General features: G+C 41.6%; 1 protein-coding gene across 5 annotated transcripts in view; it reads left to right on the top strand.

Moving 5' to 3' along the window:
* TDRD7 (tudor domain containing 7) overlaps nt 1-14,049 on the top strand; it is an 81,858-nt gene that overhangs the window by 32,705 nt on the left and 35,104 nt on the right. For all 5 annotated transcript variants that reach the window (XR_012424544.1, XR_012424543.1, XM_005581243.4 and 2 more), the window contains one exon: nt 13,159-13,745. Coding sequence is in view for 3 of the 5 variants with exons in the window: in XM_005581243.4 (XP_005581300.1) it covers nt 13,159-13,745 (587 nt within the window). In the remaining 2 variants the exon portion in view is untranslated. The remainder of the gene's footprint in view (nt 1-13,158; nt 13,746-14,049) is intronic.

Here is a 14,049-nt window from a genome sequence, read left to right as displayed (position 1 = left end):
TTTTCCAGCACTCGTCAGCTTTAGCATAAAAAGGCCACTTCTTAAGTCATCAGCTGGTCAACCTTTCTGTGAACTGGCTGATCATAGGGTGCAAGCTTCTGGGCAGTGACTTCGATGTTTTAGTTGTTGCTAGGCACTCAGGGATCTTTTATTCACTACTGAAGTCAAGTTTTAAAATGGGATTATTTTTTTTTTGTTTTTCTTTGTTTTTGGTTTGTTTTGAGCTCATAACCATTATTAATGCTTGAAGTGCTAGAAAGCAGGTCTCTAGGTAAATGTGATTTTGTTGTACTCTCAGGTTTGTATGGGGTGGTGACCATATAAAATGAAATTTAGAACTTAATGTAAAGCTTCAACAAAAAGGACTGCTACCCTGTGGAAACAAAACTGTGCCCATACAAATGCTTTGGAAAGCTTGATTTAATTGGACAATACCAATTCTGTTATAGAACCCTAAAGAATATTCTAATTTCAGAAGAAAGAGTAAGCTTACCTCAGAGGCCCATGCTAAAGAATTAGCAGGTAAGCCTTCATAGACTCAAAGGAGTTTGGCTTCAAGAACTTTTAAGTTTACAGCACAGGTAAAACTAGAAAGAAAGAAAGACCCTTAGAGTTAAGAAGAAGCAAGTTTCTAGGCATGTAGGATGAAGACTTTCATTTGTCTGAACAAACAGACTCCTGAAGAAATTCATATTTTAAGTTTTTGGGCCTGTTTTGGAAAAACACTCAAACCATGTTTTTCTTCTGCTCTTATACCACAACAATCAACACAGAAGGCTTCTGTGACCAAGTGTGGGCGTTTTTCCCGCAAACCAAGCAGCGGACACCAGCTGGGTGCCGTCTAATTTAATACCAACACTGTCTACCTGGAGATAGCATCAGATCCCACAGGGTAAAGGCTCGGTCCCCAAAATTGCTGCTCCTCTGCACATACACTAGTTGCGCAGATCCAGGCCTCCAGAACTTCTGACTGACCAGCTTCAAATTGGGGTTCCCAAAACCTCCTCTTTGGGTTTGATTAATTTGCCGGAGTGGCTTGCAGAGCTCAGGCAAACAGTTCTATTTACTGGTTTATTTCAAAGGATATTACCGAGAATGCAGATGAAGAAATGCGTAAGTGGAGGAAGCAGCATGGAGCCCTCCAGGCAGCTCTCCAAACCTGTCCTCGTGGGTTTTTATGGAGGCTTCATTACACAGGCATGATTGATTAAACCGTTGGCCATTGGTGATCAGCTTGACCTTCAGTGCCTCTTCCTTCCCTGGAAGTTGAATGGTGGGGCCAAAAGTTTCAACCCTCTAATCCTGCCTTGGTCTTTCTGGTAAGCAGCCCCACCCTGAAGCTCTCAGTCAGTATTAGCATACAAAAAGATAAGCTCTTTGGAGATTCTAAGGATTTTAGGAATTGTATTTAGGAAACTGGGAAGGAAGACCAAATATATATTTCACGGTATCACAGCCTCACATCTGCCAAGCCTAGTATAGCTGCTCCAAACTTACAGAAACCCAGAGTGGTGTGAGGGAAGTGTCTCATTCAAATTGTGATTCCAAATGTGGCAGAAATCAAGCTGATTATAATGAATTTACAAGAATAGAAAGTTTAAGGCATATTAGGTACAGCATCTTCTGATGATCAGCAGAGGAAGGGGCTTGACTCCATGGTGTAGGGAGTTCATCTTTTATGTTCCCTGTCTCTCCTGTTGGAGGTGGGGGTGGGAGTGTACACATGTTCTGTGAAGTTACAAGTCATGCTAGTTCTCAGTCATTGGACTGATGGATTTTTTGGGTGGACATTCAGAACCAAAGAAAAAATTACAGAGCCACAAAACAAAGAAAACATGAAGGACAAGGATAGGAGTATGGTCCTGAGTCTTCCCCCACAGTAGAGGAAGCCTTCTGACTCCCTCCTCAGGTATGTGCCTGAATCAAGTGGACTAAAGAAACTAGATGCGTAAAAGTTCCCTTTTGAGAGATCTACCTGAAGTGGTTAGCAGTAGATTATCACACTAAGGAAATAATAAAAGTCATGTTTCAAGTAGATGTTGGCTTGCCTTGGTCATTTGTGAAGACCATAAGATGGCTGTTCTGTCCTGGGAGATGATGCAGGAGATGAACTTGTAAGTCTTGTCAGATGCACCAGAGCCCAGTAAATAATGGACACCACACTGTAACTCACATTATAGCAGTTCTTTATCTTTAGCAAGGTTCTTGTGGGATAGATATAGTAGTAGGTCACTTTCCTAAACCCATTTGCCAGAAAATTAAAAAGAGGTGGCACTTTTTTTAGATGACAGATGGTGATCACAGTAGAATGCCCAGGAAAAGCAAATTTCTATTCATATGAAAATTTAGAGAGTTTGAGCTGGGTGATATTGTAAAATATATATTTGGCCTTCTCTGTTCTCTGGCATACCATTCCTAAAATCCAAAATGACTCTCCAAAGTAATGTCTTTTTTTGTTTGTTTAAACTAATGAGTAACAACTGGCAACCCCTAGTAGCTTTAGGATGGGGCCAGTCACCGGAAAGACCAAGTCATGATTAGAGGATTGAGACTTTCAGCCCCAACCAACCTCTGGGGAGGGTAGAGGGCCTAAAGATTAGGTTGATCACCAGTGGCCAATGACTTAATCAATCATGCCTGTGGAATGATGCCTCCATAAAAACCCAAAGCAGGAAGAAAGCTTCCAGATAGCAGAACATATGGAGCTTCCTGTAGGGTAGCAGAGAGGGCATGGAAGCTGCATACCCCTTCCGGCATACCTCACACTAAGCGTCTCTTCATTGGTATTTTTTGTAATATCCTTTAATTTATACATATATCTGCCACACACACACACACGTGTATTTTTTTAGAGACCGGTTTTGCTCTGTCCCTTAGGCTGGAGTGCAGTGGCACCATCATAACTCACTGGAGCCTGGACATCCTGGGCTCGAGCAGTCCTCCCACCCCAGCCTTCCAAAGTGCTGGGATTATAGGTGCACACTATCACATCCAGCTAATTTTTAAAATTTTTTTGTTGAGATTCTCACTATGTTACCTAGGCTAGTCTTCAACTATTAGCATCAAGTGAGTGATCCTCCTGCCCCAGGCTCCCAAAGTGCTGGGATTATAGGCATAAGCTGCTGCACCCAGCCATATCCTTTATAGTAAACCAGTAAACATGTTTCCCTGATTTCTGTGAGCCACTGTAGCAAATTAAAACTAAAGAGAGGCTCTTGGGAACCGCAGCTTGATCCAGTTGGTTAGAAGTTCCAGAGCCCCAGGCTTGTAACTGGTGTCTGAAGAGGAGACAGTCTTGTGGGACTGAGCCCTCAACCTGTGGGATCTGACGCTGTCTCCGGGTAGATAGTGTCAGAATTGAATTGGTGGAATTCAGCTGATATCCAATGCAGAGTTGATTGCTTGATTGGAGTGGGGGGACCCCCACTCATTTGGTCACAGAAGTCTTTTGTGTTGATGATTGTTGTTGAATGAGAAAATAGGAAAACATGTTTGTGTTTTCCATACTCATAACTGAAAAAGAATTATATTTGCTTTAAATTATATATATTTTTTAACTTTAAAAGGAGTTTCATGAATTGTTGCCTTTGAATTGAGAAACCCCTCAGCTGGCCTGGCATGGTGGCTCATGCTTGTAATCCCAACTACTTGGAAGGCTGAGGCAGGAGGATTGCTTGAGCCCAGGAGGTGGAGGTTGCAGTGAGTCGCATTGCGCCACTGCACTCTAGCCTGGGCAACAGAACAAGACCCAGCCTTAAAAAAAAAGAGAGAAAAAGAAACCAAACCCCAAAGATTGGAATGAAGTATGTGGACCAGGCATATCTTCCATATCACTAAATTTATCTGTGAATATTTGCCTAAAGGGTTGAAGAATATCTGAATCAACTCCAGGTAGAGTCAGGTTCGGTTCCCTGTTAGGCCTATGTTTAATCTTAGTAAGTGTTTGTTTGAATGTATGGAAGCCAAATCATTGGAGAACAAGTGGAATGTAGGCACATAAGCAACCATTTTGAGATAAAAGAAGAAGCTATTAAAGACTGGAAAGTGCTTACAATTCAAGGAACTAGTCATTAGAGTGGGATATGGTTATCTGATTTAAACAATAAAAATGACAAAACTGCTGAGGGAAAAAATCTGTCTTCTAATTCAGAGGATTATTTGGCTATGGTTTGTACTTTGGGTAAATTCAGGCTTATTGGTCAAAAATTCACTTTATAGGCTGACTGGCAAAGTTTGACTTAAATGCTGCAGACACAGCCCTGGAAGCTTAGTATCTCCAGATGATCTTTAAGTATTCTTCTGGAATAAAAGCCAGAAAAATGGGAATTCTGCTCTTGCCCTGGACTAAAGTGGACATAATGTCCCTAACTTCAGTTAAGACAGCAATTCCTATTTGGAACAACTTGTGCTGGTCATGTCAGAGCTCATTGTTAGAGGTTTGATAGGTATGTTATTAGGTAATTGGCACTAATCACATCTAAGGCACAGATAGAGTGGCAGTTTTGGGACTGGGAGAGGGGAGACTAAGCATTGAAGTATCCCAGATTCTCAATACACTCCTTGGAAAGAAAAAGATAATAAAGCCGAAGAACCCTCTTTTGGGTTAGAAGAAGCTATGTGGACAGTGAGGGGATGGGGCTTAGGAAGTTATTTTAGATAAGATGGTTTATCGTCCACTGAAATTAGTTTCTACCACCCACTTCAGAGAAAGTATTGAGATTGATATGTGAAAACTGAAGAAAAGTTTTAAGGTGGGCTCTATAGGCTCCTCTGGGTTTGGCAGCAGAGAACCACCACATCTAAATCTAAAATTAGACAAGTGCTGCATAGCAACATTTTGGTCAATGATGGACTGTATGTATACACGATGGTGGTCCCATAAGATTATAATGGAGCTGGGGGCGGGGGCGGGGGGCAAGATAGCTAACTAGAAGCAGCGGCTTTTGGAGGCTCCCATCAAAAAACCATAATAAGTGTGTGAATCCTTCATTGGCAGCCAGGGTATCCAGGTTCTCTCATCAAAGTAGACTAGAAGGCTGGCGTGACTCACAGAGAGAAGCAAGAACAGTATGGTATGGCAGCCCATCTGAGAGCCACACGGGGAAGGGGAACCCTCTCCCCCCAGCCAAGGGAGGGAGTGAGTGAGTGTGCTACCCAGCCAGGGGAAAATGTGCTTTTTCCATAGAACTGTGCAACCTACAGATCGGAAGATCCCACCCGTGAACTCACGCCACTGGGGCCTACCGTCCCAACGCCGGATCACGCAGATTCTTACAGCCTCTCAGCTGGAATCTGCTTAAGCCCACCAAACTCCTGAGGGGAGGGGCGACCAGCACTGACTGCAGCTGCCTGCTGTCTAAGCTGCTGGAGCTCCTTGAGGGAGGGGCAACAGCCAGCACTGGGAGGGGCAACAGCCAACACTGGGACTCGAAACTGCCTAACATGCTAAGCTCCCTGGGCGGGGGAAGGACGGCACCCATTTCTATAGCTCCAGGCTGCAATTTTTCCCCTGCTGGAGCCAGGAAGGCTGGATGGCTTGGTCCCAAGACTTGTCCCCACAGCCCAACACAGTGGCTGGGGCAGTCTTCGGTCAGAGTTCCTCTTCAGGCCTAAACTGACCCATGCTTCCTCATTGGGTGGGGCTTCCCTGCAGGATCTCCAGTAACTCCAGCCAGAGGCAGACAGGATTCAGATCTTCCTGGGCCTGAGCCCCTAGTGGGAGGGGTGGCCACAGTCTCTGCAGACCAGCAGACTTAGCCTCTCCTCCTGGTAGTTCTGAGGAATCCAGGCAGCCAAGACAAATGAGTTTCCCCCCAGCAAAGCACACCCTCTCCACCAAGGGACAAGGGCTTCGTTGAACGGGTCCTGTTCCCTGTGCCACCCAACTGGATGAGACCCTCCAACAGGGGTTGTCAGACACCCTATACAGGAGCAATCCTACTGGCATCAGGTTGGTGCCCTTGAGGTCAGAGGTCCCTGAAGAAGGAGCAGGCACCCATCTTCACTGTTCTCCAGCCTCCTCGAGTGACATCTCCAGGCACGGGAGCAAATCAGATGAATAGTACCTGAAGTGAAGCCCCAGCAAACTGCAGCAGCCCTACAGAAGAGGGACCTGAAAGAAAAACAAACAAGCAGAAAGTGACAGCAACTGCATCAACAACAAAAAAGGCCCCCACAAAAACCCCATCCAAGGGTCAGCAACCTCAAAGACCAAAACTAGACAAACTCACCAAGATAAGAATCAATGAAAAAATGCTGAAAACCCAAAAGGCTAAAGTGCCTCTTCTCCTCCAAATGATCACAGCATCTCTCCATCAGGGGCGCAGAACTGGGTGGAGGGTCAGATGGACAAATTGGCAGAAGTAGGCTTTAGATGATGGGTAATAAAAAACTATGCTGAGCTAAAGGAGCATGTTCTAACCCAACACAAAGAAGCTAAGAACCTTGATGAAAGGTTAGAGGTTCAACCCAGAATTTCATATCCAGCCAAACTAAGCTCCATAAGCGAAGGAGAAATAAAATCCTTTCCAGACAAGCAAATGCTGAGGGATTTCGTTACCACCAGGGCAGGACCTGCAAGAGCTCCTGAAAGAAGCACTAAATATGGAGAGGAAAAACTGATACCAGCCACTGCAAAAATATACCAAAATATAGAGACCAATGACACTATGAAGAAACTCCTCAACTAATGTGCAAAATAACCAAATAGCATCATGATGACAGGCTCAGATTCACACATAACAATACTAATCTTAAATGTAAATGGGCTGAATGCATCAAAAGACACAGACTGGGAAATTGGATACGCAGTCAAGACCCATCAGTGTGCATATTCTGGAGACCCATCTTACGTGCAGAGACACACACAGGCTCAAAATAAAGGGATGGAGGAAAATTTATCAAGCAAATGGAGAGCAAAAAAATATAAAAGCAGGGGTTGCAATCCTAGTCTCTGACAAAACAGACTTTAAACCAACAGAGATTAAAAAAAGACAAAGAAGGGCATTACGTAGTGGTAAAGGGAACAATTCAACAAGAAGAGCTAACTATTCTAAATATATATGCACTCAATACCAGAGCCCGCAGGTTCATGAAACAAGTTCTTAGAGACCTACAGAGACTTAGACTCCCACACAATAATAGTGGAAGACTGTTAACACCCCGCTGTCAATATTAGACCAACGAGACAGAAAATTAACAATGATATTCAGGACTTGAACTCAGCTCTGGATCAAGTGGACCTAATAGACATTTACAGAACTCTCTACCCCAAATCAACAGAATATACATTCTTTGCAGCACCACATGGCACTTATTCTGAAATTGACCACATGATTGGAAGTAAAATGCTGTTCGGCAAATGCAAAAGAACTGAAATTATAAAAAACAGTCTCAGCCGGGCGTGGTGGCTCACGCCTGTAATCCCAGCACTTTGGAAGGCCAAGGTGGGTGGATCACGAGGTCAGGAGATCGAGATCATCCTGACTAACACGGTGAAACCCTGTGTCTACTAAAAATACAGAAAATTAGCTGGGTGTGGTGGCAGGCACCTGTAGTCCTGGCTACTCAGGAGGCTGAGGCGGGAGAAATGGTATGCACCGGGGAGGCAGAGCTTGCAATGAGCCGAGATCGTGCCACTGCACTCCAGCCTGGGGGACAGAGGGAGACTCCCTCACAAAAAAAGAGAGAACACCATGCAATTAGATTAGAACTCAGGATTAAGAAACTCTCTCAAAACTGTTTTATGGAAATTTCATGGAAATTGAACAACCTGCTCCTGAATGACTCGTGGGTAAATAATGAAATTAAGACAGAAATCAAGAAGTTCTTTAAAACCATTGAGAACAAAGAGACAATGTACCAGAATCTCTGAGACACAGCTAATGCAGTGTTAAGAGGGAAATGTATAGTCTGCATGCCCACATCAGAAAACTTTGATCTCAAATTGACACCCTAACATCACAAAAGAGCTAGACGGGCAAGGGCAAACTAATCCAAAAGCTAGCAAAAGTCAAGAAATAACTAAGATCAGAGAAGAATTGAAGGAGGTGGAGACACGAAAAACCCTTCAAAATATCAACGAATCCAGGAGCTGGTTTTTGTTTTTGTTTTTTTTTTAAAGATTAACAAAATAGATAGACTGCTAGATAGACTAATAAGAGAGAGAAGAATCAAATAGACACAATAAAAAAACGATAAAGGGGATATCACCACTGACCCCACAGAAATACAGACTACCATCAGAGAATAGTATAAACACCACTACACAAATAAACTAGAAAATCTAGAAGAAATGAATAAATTCCTGGATGCATACACGCTACCAAGACTAAACCAGGAAGAAGTCGAATCCCCTAATAGACCAATATCGAGCTCTGAAATTGAGGTAGTAATTAATAGCCTACCAACCAAAAAAACCTGGGTCCAAATGGATTCACAGCTGAATTCTACCAGAAATACAAAGAGGAACTGATATACTTCTTTCTGAAACTATTCCAAACAATTGAAAAGGAGGGATTTTGCCCTAACTCGTTTTATGAAGCAAGTGTCATCCTGGTACCAAAACTGAGAAGAGATGCAACAACAACAAAAAAACTTCAGGCCAATATCTCTGATGAACATCAATGCAAAAATCCTCAAGAAAATGCTGGCAAACTGAATCCAGCAGCACGTCAAAAAACTTATCCACCACTATCAAGTCAGCTTCATCCCTGGGTTGCAAGCCTGGTTCAACATATGCAAATCAGTAAATGTAATCCATCACATAAACAGAACCAAAGACAAAAACCACATGATTATCTCAATAGATGCCGAAAAGGCCTTTGATAAAATTCAGTATCCCTCCATGTTAAAAACTCTGAATAAACTATGTATTGATGGAATGTATTTCAAAATAATAAGAACTATTCATGACAAATCACAGCCAGTATCATATTGAATGTACAAAAGCTGGAGGCATTCCCTTTGAAAACTGGTACAAGATGAGGATGCCCTCTCTCACCACTCCTTTTCAACATAGTATTGGAAGTTCTGGCCAGGGCAATCAGGCAAAAGAAAGAAAGAAAGAGTATTCAAATAGGAAGAGACGGAGCTGAGTTGTCTCTCTTTGCAGACGACATGATTTTATATTTAGAAAACCCCATTATCTTAGCCCAAAAGCTTCTTGAACTGATAAGCAACTTCAGCAAAGTCTTAGGATACAAAATCAGCATGCAAAAATTACAGGCATTCCTTTACACCAACAATAGATAAGCAGCGAGCCAAATCATGAATGAACTCCCATTCACAACCGCTACAAAGAGAATAAAATACCTAGGAATACATCTAACAAGGGACATGAAGGACCTCTTCAAAGAGAACTACAAACCACTGCTCAAGGAAATAAGAGAGGACACAAATGGAAAAACATTCCATCCTCATGGAGAGGAAGAATCAATATCATGAAAATGGCCATACTACCCAAAGTGATTTATAGATTCAGTGCTATTCTCATCAAACTACCATTGGCATTCTTCACAGAATTAGAAAAAACTATTTTAAATTTCATATGGAAACAAAGAAGACCCCATAGAGCCAAGACGTTCCTAAGCAAAAAGAACAAAGCTGGAGGCATTGCACGATCTGACTTCAGACTATACTAGAAGGCTATAGTAACCAAAACAACATGGTACTGGTACCAAAACAGACATATAGACCAATGGAGCAAAACAGAGACCTCAGAAATAACACCACACATCTACAGCCATCTGATCTTCAACAAACCTGACAAAAGCAATGGGGAAGGGATCTCCTATTCAGTAAATGATGCTGGGAAAACTGGCTAGCCATATTCAGAAAACTGAAACTGGACCCCTTCCTTACACATTATACAAAAAATAACTCAGAATGAATTAAAGACTTAAATGTAAAGCCCCAAACCTTAAAAACCCTAGAAGAAAACCTATGCAACACCATTCAGGACGTAGGCCTGGGCAAAAACTTCATGACAAAAACACCAAAAGCAATTGCAACAAAAGCCAAAATTCATAAATGGTGTTAAACTAAAGAGCTTCTGTACAGCAAAAGAAGCTATCATCAGAGTGAACAGGAAGCCTACAGAGTGGGAGAAAATTTTTGCAAACTACCCATCTGACAAAGGTCTAATAATTATCTAAAATTTACAAGGAACTTAGACGTTCAAGAAAAAAAACAACCCCATCAAAAAGTGGGCAAAGGATATGAACAGACACTTCTCAAAAGAAGACATTTACACAGCCAACAAACATGAAAAAAGCTCAGCATCACTGATCATCAGAGAAATGCTAATCAAAACCAACCATAATGAGACACCATCTCATGCCAGTCAGAATGGCAATTATTAAAAAGTCAAGAAACAATGCTAGTGAGACTGTGGAGAAATAGGACACTTTTACACTGTTGATAGGAATGAAAGTTAGTTCAACCATTATGGAAGACATTATGGCAGCGATTCCTCAAGGATCTAGAATCAGAAATACATTTGACCTAGCAATTCCATTACTGGGTATATACCCAAAGGAATATAAATCATTCTACTATAAAGACACACACACACACACACATATATATATTTTGAGACAGAATCTCGCACTGTCACCTGGGCTGGCATGCAATGGCATGATCTCTGCTCACTGCAACCTCCGCCTCCCGGGCTCAAGTGATTCTCTTGCATCAGCCTCCCAAGTAGTTGGGATTACAGGCACCTGCCACCACACCCAGCTAATATTTTGCATTTTTAGTGGAGACAGGGTTTCACTATGTTGGTCAGGCTGGTCTCGAACTCCTGACCTCATGATCTGCCCGCCTTGGCCTCCCAAAGTGCTGGGATTACAGGCGTGAGCCACCGCGCCCGGCCACAAAGTATGTTTATTGCAGTGCTCTTTACAATAGCAAAGACATGGAACCAACCGAAATGCCCATCAGTGATAGACTGGATAAAGAAAATGGTGCATACACACTATGGAATACTGTGCAGCAATAGAAAGGAATGAGATCATGTCCTTTGTGGGGACATGGATGAAACTGGAAGCCATCATCCTTAGCAAACTCACACGGGAACAGAAAACCAAACACCACATGTTCTCACTCCTAAGTGGGAGTTGAACATTGAGAACACATGGATACAGAGAGGGGAACGACACATACCAGGGCCTGTTGGGGGTAGTGGTTGAGGGGAGGGAAGTTAGAGGGCAGGTTGATAGGTGTAGCAAACCACTATGGCAAATGTATACCTGTGTAACAAACCTGCACGTTCTGCACATTTATCCCATTTTTTTTAGAAGGAAAAAAAGATTATAATGCACCTGTATCATGGAGTAGACTATACCATTTAGGTTTGTATAAGTGCACGCTATGATGTTTGCACAACAAACGGACGACACGTTTCTGAGAATGTATCCCCATCATTAAGTGATGCATGACTGACTACACTAATTGGGGTTCTATATGACAAGTTAATCACTCACTTATAATGCTGTTTTCTTTTTCCATTGACTCCAAAAGTGTGCGTTTCAAATCTCTGGATACCTAATCTGTATTCTTGTATCTTATTGAGTGTCATAAAGCGCAGCGAAGATTGGCATTTTAAGATTTCAGATTATGTGCATAATGGGTCTCTAGAGAAGTGGACTAACCATCAAGAGAAAGATGAGGAATGCTCCAACTATTTGTGTCCCTATGGCTTAAAATAAGGGACATAAACTGTGCCAATCATATAACATGCCGTTTAGAGGATTCACAGAGTGCCAGCAGGAGACCATCACAGATTACAGGAGGTGCCATAAGACCTCTACTTTCAGTGATGCTTTAGGCTTTCCAGGTGTAGAAGTTTTCCTCAGTCCTCGAAATTTAAGCATACATTGGCAAAGGAATGAAGAGGAGAGTGAAGTAAAAAGTCGGTGTTCTTTACTAATAAGCTCCCTAACCAGCATACTTTAATATTCTGTTCTTCTAGGTGGACCATGGTTCCTGTAAACTTGTAATTATTACCCTAAGGATTTAAATTGCAGCTAAGGAGTAGGTAAAATAAGATCTGACAAAATAGAAACATTTTGGAAGGCAGGGAATTTTAACTTCAGTCTAATGGTCTCGTACAGGGTTCAAGAAACTGCTTTTGTAAAGGTCCATGGTAAATATGTAGGCTCTGCAGGCCAAGAGCTGCAACTGACAGATGCAGTCCATCACAGTTATTCAACTGTGCCACTGTAGAGCAAAAGCAGCCAGAGAGAATATGTAAATAAAGGAGCATGACTATGTTCCAATAAAACTTTATGTATATTGACTTTCATATAATTTTTACAAGTTATGAAATAATTCTTTGAATTTTTTTCAAGCATTTGAAAATATAAAAATCATTCTTTAGCTCATGAGCCATGAACTGCATTGGGCCATGCTCTAATAGTAGAGCTGACCCCTGCTCTAGTAGTAGAAAGGCTTAAAACTCAGGGATAAAAATGATGCCATACATCGGTTTCTCTTCTCTTTCTTCTCTTACATAAAAATATGTCATCAAGCTGTGCCTCTTAGGAATGGCATGCAAACAAAAATTCAAGATTGGATGATATACGAGTGCCAGGTATTTTTAATATTTGTTCGTTAGGGTGACAACACTTGCAGCTCAACTTTCTGCTGTGGTGGTTTTAAAACTGTACTTTATCTCTGGAGCATCTTTTTCTAAATAATGGAAAGACAAGGGTTTTCTCAGGCTATTGCAGGAAGAAGAGAGATGGCGCTCCTATTTTGTCTAAATATTTTCTAGTTTTCTTCCCAGTGGTTTATTCCTGACAGTTTTAATACATTTTCACAACTTATTTTCAGTCAGTTTTGTAAGCTATTGTTTTGGATTTGGCAGAGACAACTAAATGAGAGTACGCGTTGCAGGGCCGAGCACTCGTGATTTTCTAGGGCAGCTGGAGTCTCGATGCCACACAAGTGAATTTAATACTATTTTATTTTCCTGTTTATTTCTGAAATGTGGCTCGTGAAGATAATGCATTAAATTCCTAGCAATTGAAAAGAGTAAAATGTACGCTTGATTAATTTGAAAACAGCACAACTCTCAAATTTAAAATACATTAATGTGCTTGTGGGTTGTTTATAGTCACTGAAATATCTGTCATTTGCTTTATTTAAAAATTTCAGGTGGAGAAACCTTGCAGTGGTGGCCAAGATTTACTACTTTATCCAGCTAAGAGAAAGCAGCTTTTGAGAAGTGAACTGGACACTGAGAAAGTACCTCCATCCCCACTACCTGCTCCCAAACAAACACCACCATTGAAAGGGTGTCCAACAGTTGTGGCAGGAGACTTTAAAGAAAAAGTGGCAGAGCTGCTGGTGAAATACACAAGTGGCCTTTGGGCCAGTGCACTCCCAAAAGCATTTGAGGAAATGTACAAAGTGAAATTCCCTGAGGATGCCTTAAAAAATCTTTCCTCACTTTCTGATGTATGCACCATAGACTACATTTCTGGAAATCCTCAGAAGGCCATTCTCTATGCTAAACTTCCATTGCCTGCTGACAAAATCCAAACGGATGCAGGGCAAGCACATGGTGATCATGATATCAAGGCTATGGTTGAACAAGAGTATTTGCAGATAGAAGAAAATATTGCTGAAAGCGCTAATACCTTTATGGAGGACATAACAGTTCCTCCTTTAATGATTCCAACTGAAGCATCACCATCTGTGTTGGTGGTTGAACTGAGCAACACAAATGAAGTGGTTATCAGGCAAGTTTCATTTTCTAATTCTTTAGGATTCTGATATACTGTTGTCACTTGACTATTCTTCACATGGATGCTGAGGGTTAAAGGAAAAATAATATATTCTTAGTTCTGTAGTTATAGAGAGGCTTAATAAGGTATTAATATTTGTTAAATGTTCAAAATATACAACCATCCTAAGATTACTAATAACTTTAAAAATTGGAATGATAATATGAACTTGAAAAAAGATTTATGTCAAAAACTTGATGGTAACTATATTATGTCAAAAGCAATACCTAGTTCGCAGAAAAAGCAAGTGCCCCACACG

This window comes from Macaca fascicularis, chromosome 15 (assembly GCF_037993035.2).
Source record: "Macaca fascicularis isolate 582-1 chromosome 15, T2T-MFA8v1.1".
Taxonomy (NCBI): Eukaryota; Metazoa; Chordata; class Mammalia; order Primates; family Cercopithecidae; genus Macaca; species Macaca fascicularis.
The sequence above is the reverse complement of the archived record's forward strand: the minus strand, read 5'-3'. Positions and strand labels throughout refer to the sequence as shown.